The 18882-nt window shown below is 55.0% G+C and overlaps 2 protein-coding genes across 8 annotated transcripts in view; both read left to right on the top strand.

The window, feature by feature from the left end:
• PHKA1 (phosphorylase kinase regulatory subunit alpha 1) overlaps positions 1-10277 on the top strand; it is a 28624-nt gene extending 18347 nt beyond the window's left edge. For 2 of the 3 annotated variants that reach the window (XM_072981435.2, XM_072981433.2), the window contains exons 22-33: positions 2-158; positions 375-454; positions 1366-1444; positions 1534-1663; positions 2012-2113; positions 2617-2732; positions 3346-3384; positions 4620-4664; positions 5587-5757; positions 6746-6799; positions 7683-7883; positions 8272-10277. In XM_072981435.2, coding sequence (XP_072837536.2) covers positions 2-158; positions 375-454; positions 1366-1444; positions 1534-1663; positions 2012-2113; positions 2617-2732; positions 3346-3384; positions 4620-4664; positions 5587-5757; positions 6746-6799; positions 7683-7883; positions 8272-8445 — 1348 coding nt within the window. In that variant the 3' untranslated portion in view covers positions 8446-10277. The remainder of the gene's footprint in view (position 1; positions 159-374; positions 455-1365; positions 1445-1533; positions 1664-2011; positions 2114-2616; positions 2733-3345; positions 3385-4619; positions 4665-5586; positions 5758-6745; positions 6800-7682; positions 7884-8271) is intronic. The other variant, XM_072981434.2, reaches the window with a different exon arrangement.
• Positions 10278-11317: 1040 nt separating this feature from the next.
• Positions 11318-18505, top strand: HDAC8 (histone deacetylase 8). Of its 5 annotated transcripts, none has more exons than XR_012081462.2 (11): positions 11318-11549; positions 11876-11928; positions 12420-12550; positions 12746-12887; positions 13455-13567; positions 14558-14635; positions 15359-15467; positions 16231-16403; positions 16813-16907; positions 17013-17816; positions 18057-18505. XR_012081462.2 is itself a non-coding variant. In XM_072981453.2 (11 exons), the coding sequence occupies exons 1-11, from the start codon at positions 11451-11453 to the stop codon at positions 18077-18079; spliced, it is 1122 nt and encodes a 373-aa protein (XP_072837554.2). In that variant the 5' UTR covers positions 11378-11450; the 3' UTR covers positions 18080-18505. The 5 variants fall into 5 exon arrangements, 4 of the variants coding, with proteins under 4 accessions (XP_078236742.1, XP_072837555.2, XP_072837556.2 ...); XM_072981453.2 differs by having other exon boundaries at positions 11378-11549; positions 17711-17816; XM_078380616.1 differs by lacking the exon at positions 18057-18505 and having other exon boundaries at positions 16809-16907; positions 17711-17784.
• The last annotated feature ends 377 nt before the right edge of the window (positions 18506-18882 follow it).

Raw genomic sequence — 18882 nt, forward strand, 5'->3', positions numbered from 1 at the left:
GAGGGGCAGACTGGGACACGGAGATCTATGGAGAGCCTGGTGTCACCGTCCAGGATCTCCTGCTGGAGCTGTACGGCAAAGTCGGGGTGACGCGCCAGTGGGCCTTGATCCGCTACGTCTCTGGGATCCTGAAGAAGAAGATGGAAGCTCTAGATGAGGTGATGCCTCCCGGCTCCCTGGGGGTGAAGCAGGGCTCCTTCCTGGCGTTTATGGGGGCTCAGAGCAAGAGAAAGGGGCCTGGGTCTGGTTCCCGCTGCTGAGTGGCAGAAGGAAGCCTTACTCCATCCTCCAGAGCAGTCGGGACGGTGAGAAGAGGGCAGTGCCCCTGCCCCTAAAAGGGGGTCGGACGCAAACATGGTGCCTTCTCCCTCTAGGCCTGCACAGACCTGCTGTCCCACCAGAAGCACCTAACTGTGGGGCTGCCCCCAGAGCCCCGTGAGAAAACCATCTCTGCGTGAGTCCCCCTAGATATCAGGAACACATGAGATGCTTGCTTTCTTTGTGTGTGTGCACGCGTGTGCGTGCGTGTGTGTGCGCGCGTGTGTGTGTGTGCGCGCGCGTGTGTGTGTGTGTGTGCGTGTGTGTGTGCGCACGCGCACAACCGGAGTGTCTTCTGCTGTTATGGCAAGCAGCTGGGTTGGTTTGGGGTGCCAGTGGGTATGTGTGAAAGCAGGGGCGGGGAGGAAGTGTCCCTCTGCAGGAGAAGGAGTCCCTTTGGAGGTTGTCCAAGCAGGCAGCGATGCAAAGGCTCTCTGGGAGAGCGTGGCTTTTCCTGGGTGTGCTTCTCCACCCAGAGGAGGTGCTAGGCCAGGCCAGCTGGGTAGCTGCTATGCATCCCAGCAGGAAGCGATCCAAAGTGGTCCTGCCCTCCGCCAGCTCCACAGCAGAACGGGAGGAACAGGAGATGGGAGCCCGTGTGCATGTCTTGTGACTGAAAGAAGTCCAAAGGTTTCGCCCTGGAAAACCCAACTTGGTGCAGAACATTTGTATCTGGCTTGTACACTTGCGTATAAGGTTCCATCCTTCTGTTCCAAAATTATTATTCTTGAGGAACTTTTGAGAAAGTTACATATGAAGAAACTGGGTAGTCAGAGGGCAAGAAGGGAGGAGTGGTAAGAGAGTAAGAAAAGGACATGGATTTTGGTCTTTGGCACTTGCAAACTGGAATGCACACTGCTCTGGTTAGGAAGTGGCCCAGCAGGATGTGTGTGTGTGTGTGTGAGAGAGAGGGGGGGGGGGAGGGAGAGGGAGAGGGAGGGAGAGCGAGAGAGAAACCCCAAAGCAGTGGGTGTCACCAAGCAGAGCTCCTAAAAGCCTCGGAGGAGGAAAGCACCCCCGTGTCCCCTACTGCTTCTTCCCCTGCAGGCCGCTGCCCTACGAAGAGCTCACCCACCTGATCGACGAAGCCAGTGAGAAGAACTTGAGTGTCTCCATCTTGACTCAGGTGAGAGCCGAAGTCGCATCCGTCCTCCGCGTACGGAGGAGGCCCAGAGGCTGGGTCTGTGACTGGCGGCTCCTGACCTCTCGTTGCAGGAGATCCTGGTTTACCTGGCCATGTACATTCGGACCCAGCCGGCCCTCTTTGCAGAGATGTTCCGGCTGCGTATTGGGCTCATCATCCAGGTGATGGCGACGGAACTGGCCCACTCCCTCTGCTGCTCAGGTCCGTGGACTTGTGGCCAGGTGGCTTCCTGGGATGCTCTGTCAGCCAGCTCTGTCCCATGCCATGCGGCCCCCTCCTTGCCCTGGCTCTGAATGCCTTCTGGGCCACCGTGGTGCTCAAGGGCTGTTTGACCAGAGGAGGCATCTTGAGCCCCTGCACTGGGTTCCGGCACCCAGGATGCCAAGCTGGGTGGTGATCCCATCCCACTGGCTGAGCTCTGTGCCCCTGGAGACCCAGGAACCTGCCCCTCTGGGGTCCCTGATAGGCGGTGACCTTCAAATGGCGCTGGCTGCACCCAGACGGATACGGCAGAGGAGCGTCACCGGCATGCTTTCTTTTCCTCTCTAGCGGAGGAGGCAACGGAGGCGTTGATGAATCTGAGCCCTTCTGATCTGAAAAGCCTCCTGCACCACATCCTCAGCGGCAAAGAATTTGGCGTGGAGAGGAGCAGTGAGTCTTCCCTTGTTTCCTAGGAAAGGCAACGTCCTGCTCGGATGCAGAAGCCTCCTCAGAGGATGCGGAGGGTTTCTCTCCTCTCATGGGGTTCCAGCCGTCTCCTCGCTCAGAAGCAAAGCCCCGCCAGATGTGGTTTCCCAGCTGTCTCGGGGGGGGAGTCACCTTCTGTTTGATGCAATCCTTTGCTGGTGGAATTCCAGGCGCATTGCAGCATCTCCATGTGCCAGGGTGCCCAGGACCCCCTTGGCCAGGCCGCTCTGAGCTGGAGTTGGCTGCAGGTGGTTTGGAAATGGGCCCCAGGCTACTCTTTGCCCTTCTTTGGCTGCAATTGGCAGGTGTCATGGGGGAATGCCATGGGGTGCAACTGGGTTGCATGGATATTTGGGGCGGGGGCAGAAGATTCTGGAAGGTCAGGGGGTTGGTCTCCTGGAGCTTGAAGCGGGGAGTTGTGTGGGCCCCCCTTAAAGTTCTGACGGTCCCTCTCCCTCTCCTGCCAGTGCGTGCCACAGATTCAGCGCTCACCCCGGCCGTCTCCATCCGCGAAGTTGGTCCCGCTGGAGCCACCAAAACCGAGCGGGCCGGCATTGTCCAGCTCAAGAGCGAGATCAGACAGGTGGGTCTGGCTCTGGGATTGGGCTGCAAGGGCTTCTCCTGTGAGAGGGGGGCAGGCTCTGTGGGTCACTCTTTCTCTCTCCATGAAGGGGCTCCCGGCTGAAGGAACAAATGTGGGTTCCTTCTCCCCTGCCTTCGTCACACACATCTTTACAAGCGGCTAATTGAAGCCTGGGTTCTTCGGAGGCGTGGTTGGTGATGTTGGCTTTTTTGCGGGTAAAAAATGATCAGCAACCCCTGCCCCATTGTGGCAGCCAGAAGCTAGAGCGCCAGCATCGAGGCAAGATGTGGGGCCAAGGGCAGAGTCTGTGCAAACCTCTGCCCCCGGGATGCGGCTGGAATGGGTGCTTCCCCTGCAGAAAACATGAGGCAGGCCCTGCAGGCATGGTCAGGGGCCCCCCTGGGGTGCCAGCGTGAGCAGGGCTGGGTGATTTCTCTGGCGAAAACAAGCACGTGCTGAGCCCCTGCCAACCTCCCTAGCGCTAGGTGTCGTGCGCCACGCGGCCACTTCCCCACAGCCCCAGCCAAGGGCTCTCGGCTCTCAGACGGTGGTCCTACAGTCGACTAAACTCATTCCATGTCTTTTTCTCTCTGTCTGCTCTTCTCTTTTTCAGCAAATGGATAGACGCAGGCAGTCTATGCCTGACATTCAGGTGAAATTCCCTCCTTTCAAGCCCCCTCCCTCCCTCCTTCCCTCCTTCCCTCCCTCCCGGCCCTTCTAAGCTGCATGAGCCCACCGGCAAAGGAGCTGGGGCATCCACCAGCGTCCGTCCCCACCCTTGAGGTCTCCAGTGCCCCTGTGCTGCTTATCAAAAAGGGGAAGGGGCTTCCTTCCATCCAGCCGCCGGATGTCTGGCAGCCCTTTCCTGGAATTGAAGCTTGATCTGCAGGAGAAGGAGGTGCCAGCTGGAGTTTCGACCAGGCATTCCAGGATGCGCACACCTTGCCACCCTGCAAGCTTTCAGCTTCAGGAGACAAGGATCCCCTAGGGGAAGAGCAGGGCTAGCAGGCGGTCCCACCCGTTCCTGGCCTCTATTCGCCTTCGTCAAAGATGAGGCCTCAGGCCTGCTCTGGAGGCGCAGAGGGGAACGGGGGCTCCCCAGACCCCTGTTGCTTCTCCAGCCTCTCTCAGAGGAGTCTGGACTTGGTGGGGGGAGAGATACTCAGCTCTTAGCTTCCTTGCCGTGCTTGGAGAGGGGGGGGGGGGTCTTTCCGGTGACTTGTCTGTCGGGCTTCCCCATAAGGATGCCTTTGTGGGAGGTCAGAGGAGATTTCTGTGGGAGGACCCAAGGGGAGGGATTCGAACCCAGGCCTTCCCAGGTCTAGACCAAGACTCTAACCCAGCATGGCTCCTTATGGGGCAAAAAAAGGGCAAATGTTCTTTGTGGGCGGGGGAAGTCATGTGCTTTACACACAGTGGCACATCTCACACACAGCACGCATGTGGTACAACCTCCATGCCTTACTTCCCTTGGCAACAGCCTGGTTAGCGGTCACTGCTCTTCCCGTTTTACAATGAGGCTCTTTGCCCGTGACTACCAGGCAAGCTGCGTGGCTAGCCACGGATCAGAGCCCAGCGCCCTGTCCAGCATTGGGACAGATCTGACTTTGGAAAGGTTTCTTTTCCAGATTGTCTGGGTGGGCTCCAAAATCCTCCCGCCTCCCCCACCCCATGTCGGCTTCTTAATCAGGATGTCCCTTAATCATCCTCACAGCTTTGCTTTTAACAGAGGATAACACACCATGGCTTCGGTTCCTCAACCAGCTCTAATCTCCACAGCCTTGGGAGGTCTGCTCCCCTCCCTCTGCTTGGCCTTTGCGGCTGCCCTGGCGCGCCCTCGCCTGCCTGTAGGGCCAGTTCTGACTGGGGGTGTCTCTTTTCTTCTAGTCTGGGGCCCTGAACTCCTTGGAGGCCGGCGTAGAACCTTCCCAGGTGAGAGGCACCTCCCTCCCGGAAAGCTCCCTGTCGCTGCCTTGTGTCTCCGCCCTGTCTTCTTCCCTAGGTCCCAGGAGGGCTCAAGGTGGAATGGGGGAGGCTTCCTCCCTTTGGTGGGCATTGGTGGAGAGGAGAGACCTGGGGATGGACTGTGACCTTGGCTGACCTTGCTGCAAGACCCGGAGTGGCAAAGGGTGGCACATCTTCCATTCCTCTAGATAGACAGAGAGATAAATAGAGTCTGAAATCGGGCTGAAATCTGCTCCAGTCATTACGCCATCTAAGTTGCATGGCCTCATCAGTCCTACGCCACCCACCTGCACAAACAGGATTATAGCCCAGGTTTCAGATACATGCTTCATCACAATGAACGGGTGCCAGTGCGATGTTAGGAAAGCTTGGTCGCTACAAATTTTTCTGCACCAGCAGAGCCGTTCTCAGGCTTTCAAGCAACACTTAAATCACAGCACAGATCAGGGGTGTTGGAAATCAATATTTCTGGGTGGTAAGCCCAAGGAAGCCTGTGTGAGAATATATTTATCTCTGACTGATTGTAAATAAGGGGGAAAAGAAAACCAGAAATACACACATTCAGAAACAATTTCAAATTATTCATCTATCTTTTGAGTGTGGGGGTCATGTCAAAACATAAACAAAAAGAGATTCATTGTGTTTTAATTGCAGCAAAACAGAAAGGTTTCGTGCATTTCCTTAAGCTTAAGATGAGTTTCAAATCATGGCGTTCCAGTTAAAGTTCTGCCTGCTGGGATGTTTAAAATGACTGCTTAATAAACGAAACTCAGATAAAGGTGCTCATCCAGGGCTCTGGAGAAACTTCCAAGAATTATTTTTTGATGGACTGCCCCCCCCAACTCCTGATCCTGCCCCCCCCCCATCACGAGCGCTCTTCTCTCCCCAGCTGCACAAGCACTTCCTGGCTCCTCCAAGCAGGGGGCCCCTGCCTGGGATGCTGGAGGACCAGTCCAGGGATGCCCGGCAAGGCCAGTGGCAGCGTCGTCGGCGGCTGGATGGGTCCCTCAACAGGGTGCCGGTGGGATTCTACCAGAAGATTTGGAAGATCTTGCAGAAGGTAAAGGGCCCCTGGGGGCCGGCAGGAGGTGGTGGCGGTTCTACCAAGGTGGTGGAGGTTGTCTGTCTCTCACACACACACACACACACCTGCAGGGCCAAAGGCAGCCTCTGCTCATCGCTCTCGCAGGCTAGGAACCTTTGGCCCTGCAAGCTCCTTGCACTTGCTCAGCCCAGGAGTCCCCTCCACTCCCAGGGAAACAGAGCTCCTGACTTAGGAGTTGGGGGGGGCGGTGGGGGGGACACACCCACTCTAACAATGACATCCCTCTAATTATTAGAGATGAAGCAGGCGTGAGTTTTGTCCTGTGCTATCTGTAAGTTTTGTCTGAGTCGCAGGATGACACGTCACCCAAATCAAGTTTTTTGAAATATTACAATACGGATGGTTGTGCGAAAGAACAAAAAAAATTCTGCAGCCCGGCCTGGGCACCGAGGGAAGAAATGTCAGGATGTCACTTACCTAAGTTATTTCAACTGGGAAATCAGTAGCTTGCCTGCTAGATTTCACGTTTCTAGTTTTCACCCTTTCTGAGTTCTTCTGGACAAACATTCAGAATCTTTTCTGTCGCGGGCTGCAATGAAAGAAAGAGAACTTCCATTTTGATTTCACTCGTGGGCCTAGTAATTCAGAAGGAGAGCCCAGGAGAGAAAGTTCTTAAGCCTGGACATTTTCAAAATGGATCAGCAAACATTTTAGGGAGATGAAAAAATGTCAGCAGGATTGAACTGGCTCCCCTGGCTATGAGAATATCCATCCTTCCAGGCCACATGGAGCTAGCTAGCTCTTCGGTGGCCATAGCAGTTCATTGTGAGCTGCAGACCAGTTTGAAAAGGTTTGCTTTGTGATACAGATGTGTGTTCTTGCACAGCCTGAACATCTACTTTTCAGTAGCTGAAATATCTTTGATGCATGGTTGGGGGGGGGGTTGGCCCTGTACGCTCCTTGGTTGAATGTGCCTGCTCTCCCTTTTGACTTTCCTCCCCAGTGCCACGGACTCTCGGTCGAAGGCTTTGTTCTTCCTTCCTCCACCATCCATGAGGTGAGGACAGGGTCTCACCCACTTCCCCTTTTAGGAAGGGAGGACAGAAAGAGGGGAACAAGGAAGGGTTTCTCCCAATTTGGATAGGCTGGCACTATGTCACCCTGCTTGTGATGTGTCATGGATGTTACCAACCTTGGATGTTTTTGGAGGGAGGGGGGAACTGAGGTGATGACTCTGCAGGAGAGGCAGATCACGGCTGAAAGGGCTCAAAGCCATGGGTGGTGCAAAGAGATGCTTCAGCCTTTGGGCCGTGTGCTCTCTCCTGGAGGCTGGTGATGCTGTTTCCAGGCGTTTTGGCAGGCAGGGGCCCTTCCCTCCCCGGGAGAACATGCACACTGTCAAGATCTGTGTGTCAGAAAACCTCTCTGTCTCTCTTGGAGGTCCTGAAGACCTGCTGCCCCAAGGAATGCAGGGCGAGGTGGACAGATAACCTGGCATGGCACAAGGCAGCTCTGCTCTCCTGGGGGCAAGGGCCTCTTTGGTGTTCCTCCTCTGGGGCAAGCTTGCCCAAACCATGTGCCCCCCCACCCCCATTTCTGTGGCTTGGGCTAGAGGGCTTACTGTTACCTCGAGCAAGATGCTTTAGTTTAGATTGACTTTTAACATGATCAGAGGAGGAGAAGGTCAAGTGGAGCAGAATCCCTCCTCTTTCTCTGTTTGCACCGGCATAAAGGGCTGGGCTGGGCTCTTTATTCCATCGCTGTCCCCCAACCACCCTCCTCCCCGGAAACTTTGTGAGTCAGTGCCGCGTTTAAGCAAGGATTGCAATGTCTTCCTGTATTTTAATGTTCTTGTTACCTTAATGCTGAATTCCTCTTGTTGGGCAGAAAGGTGGGACGTGGATATCTCTTTAATGGACAGTGTTCTTCTCGTGTAACAGATGACTCCAGGAGAGATCAAGTTTGCTGTCCATGTGGAGTCTGTCCTAAACCGAGTCCCTCAGCCGGAGTACCGGCAGCTCTTTGTAGAGGCCATCCTGGTCCTGACCCTCCTGACTGACGTGGACGTGCCCACGATTGGTGGCCTCATTGCCATGGACAAGATCGTGCACATCGCAAATGACCTGTTCTACGAGGAGCAGGTACAGAATCAGACCTCCCCTCCCCTCCCCTCCCCTGCCTGCCTGTCCTAGAGGGTGTGCAATAAGCCATGCTCCCTCTGCTTAAGGGGTTGGTGGGGGGGGGGGAACGGCAGGTTTCCACCAGGAGCTGGGGGTGCACAGATGTTATAGCTACAAAAGCCCCCCAAGGTATGGACTCTGTCCAGTTCGGGCCCTGATTTGTACTAAGCGGTCAGTTGCTGCAAAACCAGGTGCCTGCACCTTCCCATAGGTGAGAAGAACAAGGAGGCCACTGTGTGCCTGACAGAACGGTGCGCTTGTCAGATTGGAGACTGTTGTGTTTCTACGGCATGGGTGTTAGGTATCATCTTGTCTCTGGTAGTCACTCTTTCTCTTCTCTTGACCACAGAAAATCCTAGGTGCCGATGAGAACATGCTGGAGAAGGATCCAGCCACGGGCATTTGCACCTTACTCTACGACAGCGCTCCCAGCGGCAGGTACGGCACCATGACCTACCTCTCCAAAGCCGTGGTCACCTACGTGCAGGAGTTCCTGCCCAGCAGTGGCTGCACCATGCAGTAGCCCAGCCAGGGTTCGCTCGGCCCCGACGTCCAGGACGGCCGGGGGATTTCACGGCAGCCTTCAGCTGCCTTGGCAGCAGGTAGGCTCCGCCTCTACTCATCATCATCCTCTCCTGACAAAACCTGCCCGGGATTGGACCTTTCTTGGGAGCTGCACCCAGGAAGCAAGCTTTGTGCTCCAGCAACCACTTCAGCAGCTGTCCAAAGGGATTCTCCATGTGCTGGACAAGAGGGCCCGCCTGGCTCCGCACCGACGAGGATGCTGCATTCGCACACCCTCCTGCACTCCCAGAGAAAGATCTCTGCATCTCAAGCACTGGCTTCTGGGCAGACAGAATTGTTTGCCCCTTTCTTGGTGGCTGCTTTCTTACAGGCTGCAAAGAACATTTCTGGGCAAAGGGCCAGACCGTTCTCCACGGGCCTGCTTTCCTGGGGGCTTTCCTGGGGGCTCCTGGCAGCTGCAGGGTTTTGTGGCTGGGAGGGGGTTTCTCTCCATGGGATTGTTGCTTGCGTGAGTCCAGTGACAGCAGGGCTGCTGGTGCTGTTCTTGCTGTGCGATCTTGAGGCCTTCTCCAAAGTCCCTTCTCTGTAATCTCCCTTCTAGGGACACCCAGAGTGCCTTTCCAGGTAACCTTTTTATATAAACTGTAACTCCAGGGCCACTGCAGGCAACCTTCTCCTTCTGTTTGCTCCAGGCCACAGAACAGGGGCCTGAGCTGTAGAAAACCACTAACTTTGCCTCCAGTCCTGTGTCATTCAGGAAGAGCTTCACATCCGTGGGCTTCCCAAGGCAGTGGCCTGCACAGAAGAGAAGCCACGCCACATGCACACCGTAGGTAGCCATCACTCCCGGGTTGGCAGGAGGAGCTCGACTTTCTTCTCCTTGAAGACTTTCCCCAGCTTGTTCTCCTGAGTCTTCCAAGACACCAAAAACAGACAAGGTGGCTGCTGCGATTGAGCTTCCAGCGGTTTTAGAGTTGCTGGGAAAAGTGGATGGGCCAGTGCCTCGACTTTCCTTCAAGGGAGGGAGTTCCTGGCTGCCCTTTTCCATTTCGTTTTTCTTTTTAAAATAAAAACAAACAGCTACCTGTATCCAAATAATGTTGATGTCTTGTCTTGTGGGAGAGAAGACAAGCTTCCTAGCTTAGCCAAAACCATCTGAACCTTTGGAAGGGGATGGAAAGCATGTGTCAAAGAGTGTGCATTTGTGTGTGTGTGTGTGTGTGTGTGTGGAGAGGAAGAGTCCTTCTTGCCAAATATGGTGGAGGGAGGGAGCCCCATGGGCATTTATCTGATGCAGGCAGGGAAGCGTCATGCACTGCAATTTTGACACCCCAGTGGAAGACAAGTTGCAGCCCTTGGGGCCTTTTCTTTGGAAGAGGAGAAGGCCTGGCGCCCCAGAGGCTAAATGGCAACGTGGCATCTGAAAAGGTGCTGCTGAGCCCCAAAGTGCCAGGGACCCGCTTGCTGGTGTGACTGAGCAGCTCTTTGATAGCCGCGCCTGTTTCTTTGCACTCTAGTGCACCCAACCATTTTTCCAGGAGAGCCGAGGGTCCCCACCTGGAAAAGAACAGTGGTTTGTTTGTGTTTACATGGATTTGAGGCTGGTGGTTGCAATGCACTTTCATGAAGGTTGACGACGTAGCTGCATTTTTGGAGACGACGTTCCCGGATCTTTGGGGTTTAGTTTTGTCTTCTTGTGTGTGTGATGCTGAGCTGCAGGCCTCCTTTTGGCTTGGGTGTTTGACTCATAACATTATTAAAATGCCGATACACTACCATGAAATACTGTATCTGTTTTGAAGATTTTAAAGAATAAAAGGTCTCAATTTCTTTACGTTTTCCTTCTGTTGTTTTTGGTTCACTGCTGTCATCTGGCAGGGGTTCGGATCCCTGTCTGGTGCAGTAATCCTCCTCTGTTGGCATGCAAAAGCTTGCCCCCTTCTCAGGTGTGGTGGGGCTATATATAGTTGGTATGCTTGCAGCCCAGGCTGGCTGGGGTTCATGGGAACTGGAGTGACACAGAAGTTCCCCATCCTTGTTCAACATACGCACAACAAGCTCTCTTTGTCAGACTGTGGCTCCTTGTGTTGTGAAAACAGAGCCACCCTTGCACAAGAAGGAAGGCACTGACAGCCAGCAGGAACCCTAAAGTTTGTAGGAGTACAAGAAAAGCCAGTGTGATGGTGATGGTCCTGGTGGGGTCAGAACAGGTCAGTGGGGGCTGGGCATGCCCTCTGACACAGTATACTGGGGGGGGGGTCAGCAGTCACACACACACACCCCGCTTCTGCAGGGCCCCAGGACAGGGCTGGGGATGAGTTGCACTTGTGTCACTTTTTTTGGGTGGGGTGGGTGGGGGCTGCAGCAGCCCCACCTGAACACACCCAGCCCTGGGACTTCGCCCAGATGGCCGCTCATGCGCGTGCGTGCATTCACCGGTGTGCATGGAGCTGCATCCACGCATGTGTACACGTGTAGAAACAGAGATTAAACACAAGGTCTGGATGCATTTCCAAGTGTACGTGCACTGTCTGAGTCCGCTCTCCTTGTTTCTCTCGCCCCTTCGACGAGGCGCGGGCAAAAGCCCCTCCGGGGGCCCCCACAACGCCCTCCCCCAATGTTATTGTTTGCTGCTCCGCCTCAGGCAGCAAAATGTCTCGGGACGTCCTCGGGAAAGGATGCAAAGGCCGGCTAGGCGTTGCCTCCGCCTGCTGGGCTGACGGCCCTCTGCACGTGCTCAGGGGCACTCTTCTTCTCTCTCCCCCCCCCCCCCAGCCTTTGGCTGGAAGGTGAGAGAAGGGCAGGGGGCCCAAGCCCGGCCCACCCGGAGGAGGAGGAGGAGGAGGAGGAGGAGGCGGCCGCCCGGCAGGAAGTGCACCGCCCGGAAGTTTCCGGGTTGCAGCCCGCTCCCCCGACCCAGCCCGGAAGGTCCGGCGGGTGCGCCGCCCGGGAGCCTCCCCCTCCTCCTTCGCCACCGCCGTCCCCCCCCCCCCCGGGCTGCCCATGGCCGCCTCGCCTCCGCCGCCCCCTCCGCGGGTCTGCTACGTCTACAGCGCCGAGTACGTGGCGCGCTGCGACGCCCTCTGCAAAGTCCCTCAGCGGGTGCGTGGCCGGGGGGGGGGGGGTGGTAGGGAAGGGGCCCTTCCGTGGGAGGGGGGCTGGAAGGCCGGGGGGGGGGAAGGCTTTGAGGGGGGGTTGGGGGGATAGAGAGAGAGAGAGAGAGGAGGGATCTCCGCCTTCGCCGCCGCCCCCCCCCCCGCCCCGGGAACACCAGCCCGGCACCAGGGCGCTCCCCTCCCCTCCCCTCCCCGGCAGAAACACCCCCCCCGGGAGGCCGCGGGCAGAGAGGGGGGCCGCTTGGCCATGGGGGGGGGAAAGAGGCCCCCGAGCGGGGAAGGAGGTCACCGGGCCGTGTCCGTTCCCTGCAGGCCAGCATGGTGCACTCCTTGATCGGCGCCTACTCGCTGCTGGAGCACATGAGGTAAGGAGGGGAGGGAGGCAGGGAGGGTGGGGGGCGTGGGGTTGCCCCCCCCGGGCAGAGGGTGAGGGGCCTGGGGTGTGTGTGTGTTTGGGGGGGGGTGAGGGATGGCTTTTCAGGGGACCCCCGTGGAGGCCTCCCTCCGGGGTTCTGCCCAGGGACCTCTGGGTTTCCTTCCGCCCCCCAAGGGCCTCTCGCTCAGGGGAGCCCTGGCAGGCCGGGCGCCGGCCGTGAAGGCACAGAATGATGTGCTCTGTGGGGACTCTCAAAACGCGCAGAACATGGGAGCGCAGGCCAGGCTTCCTCTGCTGTGAACAAGAGAAAGGGGCCCCAGGACTGGAGAGGGGGCGCGGAGTGGGGGTTGGGGAGAGAGCGCCAGCCGCTGCCCCCCCCTTATCTCCCTCCTCACTTTGGTGGGGGGGGGGCACCCGCAGCATCCCACCGGCCGGGGCTGGGCCTGGCTCAACCCTCTTGGGACTTCACCCTCTTCCTAGGGTCGTCAAGCCTAAAGTGGCTTCGATGGAGGAGATGGCCAGCTTCCATACAGACGCCTACTTGCAGCATCTGCAGAAGGTCAGTGAGGAAGGCGATGACGACCATCCGGAATCCGTGGAGTACGGACTAGGTGAGGAGAGAGCCCCTCGGGGCTTTTTCTGGCAGCGGTTGCATCCCAGCTGACCCGCCAGAGTAGCCAGCTGGAAGCCTGCCCGCTCTGGGTGCCGGTGGTGCTGGCTTTCGTTTATGTGCAGGGGGAATCCTTCCTGGATTCTGGCATCCTCCATAGCCCCCCCCTCCCTCTGTCTGCCTGTGGTCTCCCCAGGTTACGACTGTCCGGCCACTGAAGGCATCTTCGACTACGCAGCTGCAGTGGGAGGGGCCACCATCACCGCCGCCCAGTGCCTGCTGGATGGCAAGTGCCAAGTAGCCATCAACTGGTCCGGGGGCTGGCATCACGCGAAGAAGTAAATGACCCACTTCTTTCCCCTCCATTCCACTCGGGGTCTTTGTTCTGATGCCCTGTTAGCCATCAGGGTCTGGCCACCCTCAGGGTCTCAGACTGTAAAAGAGGAAAGCCTTGAAAGGGGGGGGGGAGTGGCAGCGGAGAGGCTGAGGTGGAGGCATACGCAGCCCTGCCAAGAGGCGCCCATGTATTCCTGGCTTGATGTAAGCACAGGAGGGGCCCCTTGCTTTCAGAGGACCCAGTTTTGCACCTGGAACAGTTTCTTTTGCCTGCCTGACGGGGGGGGGGTGAGTGGGGAGCGGGAAGTTGCCTTCTCCCTCCCTGGGTTTCCCTCCATGCTGGCTGCTGGCTGATTCATTCCTCTGTGCTCATTGCTGAAGAAGCTGCTGCTTGTCTCTGCACCACTTATCTCTATGGCAAGCCTTTCTCTCTGAAATCTACCAGCTCCTCCTAACTGAGCAACGTATGGCCACGTGCTGTTCTTGATATGTCTTGGGTTTATCAATACAAGGGGCTTTGTTTAGGATTTTCTGAAGCTTTGCACTTCACCTGTAATGTTAATTTGCAGAGACGAAGCTTCTGGCTTTTGCTACCTGAATGATGCCGTCCTTGGTATCCTACACCTGCGGCAGAAATTTGATCGTGTCCTCTACGTTGACCTAGATTTGCATCACGGGGATGGTAAGGGGTTTCCCAGTATCCTGCTACCTGGGCCTTGTCTTCTTGTTGTTGTTCTTGTGCTGTGCTATCAAGTTGTTTCTGACCTATTGCAACCCTATTGAGGTTTTCAAGGTATATGAGGCATTCAAGGGGTGGTTTACCATTCTTACTTCCCACTGCATTTTTCATGACTGAGTGGGGATTTGAATTCACATCTCCTGAGTTCTAGTCTGTCAGTTTGTCTACTACATCACACTGGCTCCTCTCTTGCTACTCTTCAGTTAATCAGAGTCCTACAAAATAAAACCTCATATCCCACTTTCTGCTGTTGGCATTTCCACTGTATGTGACAAGGGCTCCCATGTTTTACTGCTTTTGGCTTGGGGTTTTCCTGTCAGACCCACCATGCCTGATCTACGGGGAGGTCAGTATGACCATTGGGATTCTCTTCACTTTTAAGAAAGTGATGTGCCCACCATTCTCCTTGTGGTTCAGGTGGGTTTCTGGAGTGCAGTCATGGATGTTGGTTAGAATTTTGAACACAAGAACAGTGAAGGTGGGAAAGTGCCATTTAAGGGAACATGCAGCTGTTCCAGCTTTTAGGGTATATTCTACATGCATGCATGCAAGCATGCTTACACACTAGTAATCCATTGAGGTTGTTATCTCCCCCACCCACCCACCCACCCACCTGGGAACTCCCACTCTATACATATTAACATGTCTGACTACCTGCTTCTGGGAAGAGGTGGGGGCTTATAAGGCTTGGCTGTAAATCTTTCCCAGTTTCTGCTTTTCGAAATGGTCCTTCTCAAGCTCTTCTTCCATCAGATGTAGGCAGAGTTTAGACTAGCACTTTCTGGGCAAGAGATGGACATGTGAATGGTTAGCGGCAGGTGGCCCAGCTCAGCATTCTTCTCTTCTGTTACAAGCCGTATACCTTGCCCGAAGGGTTGATGGCCACATCAGTGTGTAGTAATCATCAGCTTTTTCCCCTTTTACCCTATCCAGGTGTAGAAGATGCCTTTAGCTTCACTTCCAAAGTCATGACCGTATCTCTGCACAAATTCTCACCTGGATTTTTCCCTGGCAAGTTATCTATTTACTGTATTGGATTCTGCTTTCTCTAAACCTGCCTATGATTTTGTGTTCTGAAGCTAACCAAACATGCCCTCCCCAGCAGCATCTCTCTGTGGAACAGGAAAAAAAAAACAAGCAAATAAAAAAAGGGGAACCTGGTTGTTCTGTGGAGGCCCCTCCTGCTTTTTACCTTGCCCTGGAGCTTAAAAGGTTCCTCCTTCATACTCAGAAATCTCCTGTGCTATATTTGACAAGTATAAGTTCCAAGCCTTTGTTACTGGGTTCTCCTTGGGTCTGTTATGGACCACCCCACTCACTGCAAAAAAGCTTCCCTGGGTTTTCTTAGAGAGAGAGAGAGAGAGAAGGCACCTATAGTAGAAGTGAAGATTCCTCAAAGAGACCCACATTAACAACTGGACAGTCTAGTGGGTTTTAAAGGTACAGTACTACTTTTCCATAAAGACATAAAAACTAGATATGCTTATACAACAATAGCATTGCTGTGAAGGTGTACATAAAAGTAATGGGGAAAGCTCATTTAAAAAAAAAAAAAACACCTTACTATTAGATAAGAAAAAAGTTTGTACTGTATATCTTTTGCATGCATTTGTAAGCCATAGGAACGTGCAGGCGACAGGCAGAGCAAACAGGGCTGGTGCTTTGATGGGTCGCAGGAGGCACAAAACATCCAGCTTGCTTCTCCCTTCTGTATCTTTTTCATGTTTTATTCAGGAACTGGAGATGTGACAGATGTGGGCCTGGGGAAGGGGCGCTACTATAGTGTCAATGTGCCCATCCAGGATGGTATTCAGGACGAGAGATACTACCAGATCTGTGAGGAGTAAGCAATCTTCCCCCAACCGCCCACCCACCGTCCCTGCAGCCCTTTCCAGAAGCGGCTGCATCGTGTTTTGTGGCTCAGCGGCCTTGCCCTGCTCCCACCTGCACTCACATGGCCTAGGGATCCACATAGTTTTGCCTGGCAGAGTAAGCCCTCTGTATTTTTCTCACACAGACTGAAATCAAGTGGTCTAGCCCAACTAGAGTAAAAAAATTGATTCAGTGGTATTTATATGTGTTACAGTTCAGTTCAGCAGTTGGTTCAGTGGCTCTGCTTTTGTTATATTGAGGTCACGGAGTCTTGCAGGGAGATGTCTTAGCAGTTTTTTCCCATAGGAGCTGCTAGGATTGGGCGCGAGACCCTGCAGCTTTCCCAGGCCCTGAGTATTCATGCACAAGAGATACGTTTATTTCAGGGCCACCCTATCTGTCCCAGATCGCTTTCTGACTTGGCTGTGCTACCAGGTCTGTTGGGCGTTTTTCCTGAAGTGCCCACAAGGAAGGAGCACCTCCCAAATGCATTGTCTGAGCAAATCCTAGCTTGTTCCTGGAGTTCCAACTGCTCCCAAACGTAGCCCAAGAACTCTGCACTGTGGCCGGAAGCCTGTCTTGCAGTACCGAAGTCAAAAAGGCCGAGGCTTTGGGGGAGAGGGAGATTCTCTACATACGTGTGTGTGCTTTTGTATTTATGTGTGTGCGTGCATGCTGGGTCTTGAAGAACAAAGCAACCTACAAGCTGCTTTCCTCTCCCTTCCCCCTGACAGGGTGCTGAAGGAGGCGTATGCAGCCTTCAGCCCGGAAGCTGTGGTCCTACAGCTGGGAGCTGACACAATTGCAGGTGACCCCATGTGTTCCTTCAACCTGACGCCCGTGGGGATCGGCCGGTGCCTCAGCTACATGCTGCAGTGGCAGCTGCCCACTCTGGTCCTTGGGGGAGGTGAGTGGGTCTGGACGGAGGGTTTGGCTGGGATGCGTGAGGGCTTGCCGGGGTCAGGAGAGGTCACCACTCAGCAGGAGTTCTCCTCCCCGGTGGTGTCATGTTGCTCCCTGCTTCCATCTCATGGCTCCTGCTGGGCAGCTGAACTGGTGAGAAGCTGTTCCATCCACGTTGGCTTCTTCGGGCTCCTGCTCTGGTCCTTTGCCCATTTTACAGAACTTGGCAACTGCAGGAGCCACACATGCCATTCTTTCTCAGGCTGGAAATAAGCATTTGTGGATCTCTGAGGACGCAAAAGGGCCCCCGCTGCTCATGGTGAATACTTGCCATTCACACCCATGTCTCTCTCTCTCTCTCTCTTCCTTTCTTCTCTCTTACAAAATTGGCACACATTCACTCCTGGAGCCAGGGGGCTACCATCTTGCCAATACTGCTCGCTGCTGGACATATTTGACTGGGGTCATTCTGGGGAAAACCTTGTCCTCTGAGATCCCGGATCATGAGGTAAGACTCCTGCAAACCCTTCCGTCTCCTGGCACAGGAGCTGCATCGCTGGTTAACGACTGACTGACTGATTGATTGCACTTATATACTGTACCTCCCATCTAGTGGCAAACTGCTGCTGATCCTGGCCCTTCTGCATCACTTTCCTCCTTGGCTGTACAGAGTGAATGGAGCAACTCCTGGCGCACAGAGACCTTGGGTGTGCAGGCAGGAACTGCTTGGCACAAAACACACCCGGAGGCAGCCACTGTTCCTGAAGTTCCTCCTCCTCTTTGGCTCCTGGTGCTGCGCAGGGGCAGGGACTGCACGGCTGCCGGGACAAAACTCCTTGTCTACATTCAGGACACACTCCCTACTTTTCATGTTTTCAGTACCAGCCCAAAGGGCACTTTTTTGGGGGAAAAGAGAACTGCGTGAAATGGCACAAGGCACTTTTTGTTAATAAAAGACAGTGGAATGAAAGCAGGCGTGCCTCTTTGCAGGGAGCTGCCTTCTCTGTGAGACTCCTGCTCCGTCTAGCTCAGCCCTGTGAGCTCTTGACAGGGAAGGCCGGCTCACCAAGGTTCGAGGCACGTGACTTCCCACTGAATGTGCACACCTGTTTTCATGAGCCTCGCCTGGCCCTTCCTGGAGGTCTCTCAGTGTTCCCTCCTGTTCTCACATTCAGGTGGCAAGTGAGCGTGAACCTGCTAGTTTGTGACTTCAGCTGAGATCCATGTGCTTAGTAGGGGGTGTGGTGGACGTGCATGGCACAGTATTTTGGCCAGTGTCCGTTTCTAAGACTCTCCCACCTTCCTCCTCAGTTCTTCACAGAATATGGTCCTGATTATGTCCTGGAAATCACACCAAGCTGCAGGCCGGATCGCAACGAGCCGCAGAGGATCCGAGAAATTCTCAGCTGTGTAAAAGGCAAGTCCTCTGGAAGTGCAGGTGCCCTCTCACCACCGAGCAAGACATATGGCCTCCACTTCCTCAGTTGTTAGCCAAGCCAGAGGCCCCAAGTGTGACTGCAGAGGGGGCGGTGCGGGGTGTGTGTGCTGTTGTCAGAGGCCTGATTGCACGAGTGACCCTATCCCTGGGAGGAAACAGAATACCTCTCGGCACCCCCTTGTTCTCCTGTGGGTCTGTGACTGTTGCCTTTATTTGCAGGGAATCTCAAGTACGTGATGTAGCACCACCCTGGCCTCCAGGCCAAACCTCTCCTGGAACAGAGAGGGTGAGGACAAAGCCATTGGTGGCTGCCTTGAGATTCTGGAAGGAAGCCTCCCAGGAAAACTAGGAACGTTGTCAAGCCTGCTGCTGGCAGCAGATCCCGATGGGCACCCTGCGACCGAGCGACCCCCTGCTGTGTAGTTTCTTGCCCGGGAGGAGGAGGGAAGGTGGCCTTTCCTAGTGTGCTGTCCGTGCTTGGGTTTACTCCTGACTTCTCATCCGTCTTTGCCTGGGACCACGGGGACAGCTTGCTGAGCTCATGGAACGTACCAGTGTAATGGTATGAGCAAGTTTGTCCTCTCTTGAATTGGCTGCAACCAAGAGAAAGAGAGAAGCAGCAGCTGTTTTAGAAACGCTTTGTCTTGAAAAATAAAAGATTTGATATATTTGCTGTCTGGCTGCCTGTGTCTCTGAGTGCATCCATTTGTCTGGCCCTTTCCCTCCTTCTTGGGGTTCCAGGCTTGGCCCTGCCCTGCCCTGCTTGCTTCTGTTGGGTGAGGTTGCTTCGGCTGAGCTAAGCTGCTGTTGGTCATGGGCTCAAGCCTTGTCTCCCTTCTGGACAATTGTTTTTATCGAGGAATACATAAATGCTGGGGAAGATGGAAAGACCCAGAGTCATCCTTCCCCAGGAGTCCCAGAGAGGGTGATGCTGTGTCTTGTGGCAGGGAGTTCCACAGCTGGCTGACTTTGGTGGTGTCCGGAAACTCCTGCCCTTCAGCCTCTTGGGGGAAGAGTAATGGGTCCCTCCTGGGCATCTCATCTC

This window comes from Pogona vitticeps, chromosome 11, assembly GCF_051106095.1.
Source record: "Pogona vitticeps strain Pit_001003342236 chromosome 11, PviZW2.1, whole genome shotgun sequence".
Classification (NCBI taxonomy): Eukaryota; Metazoa; Chordata; class Lepidosauria; order Squamata; family Agamidae; genus Pogona; species Pogona vitticeps.

Excerpts from the sequence above, each read along its gene's own strand:
- HDAC8 (XM_072981453.2), top strand. The coding sequence starts at position 11,451 with ATGGCCGCCTCGCCTCCGCCGCCCCCTCCGCGGGTCTGCTACGTCTAC. Across the intron at positions 12,551-12,745 it reads ATCCGTGGAGTACGGACTAG|GTTACGACTGTCCGGCCACT; the intron begins GTGAGGAGAGAG and ends TGGTCTCCCCAG. Across the intron at positions 16,404-16,812 it reads CACTCTGGTCCTTGGGGGAG|GGGGCTACCATCTTGCCAAT; the intron begins GTGAGTGGGTCT and ends TCCTGGAGCCAG.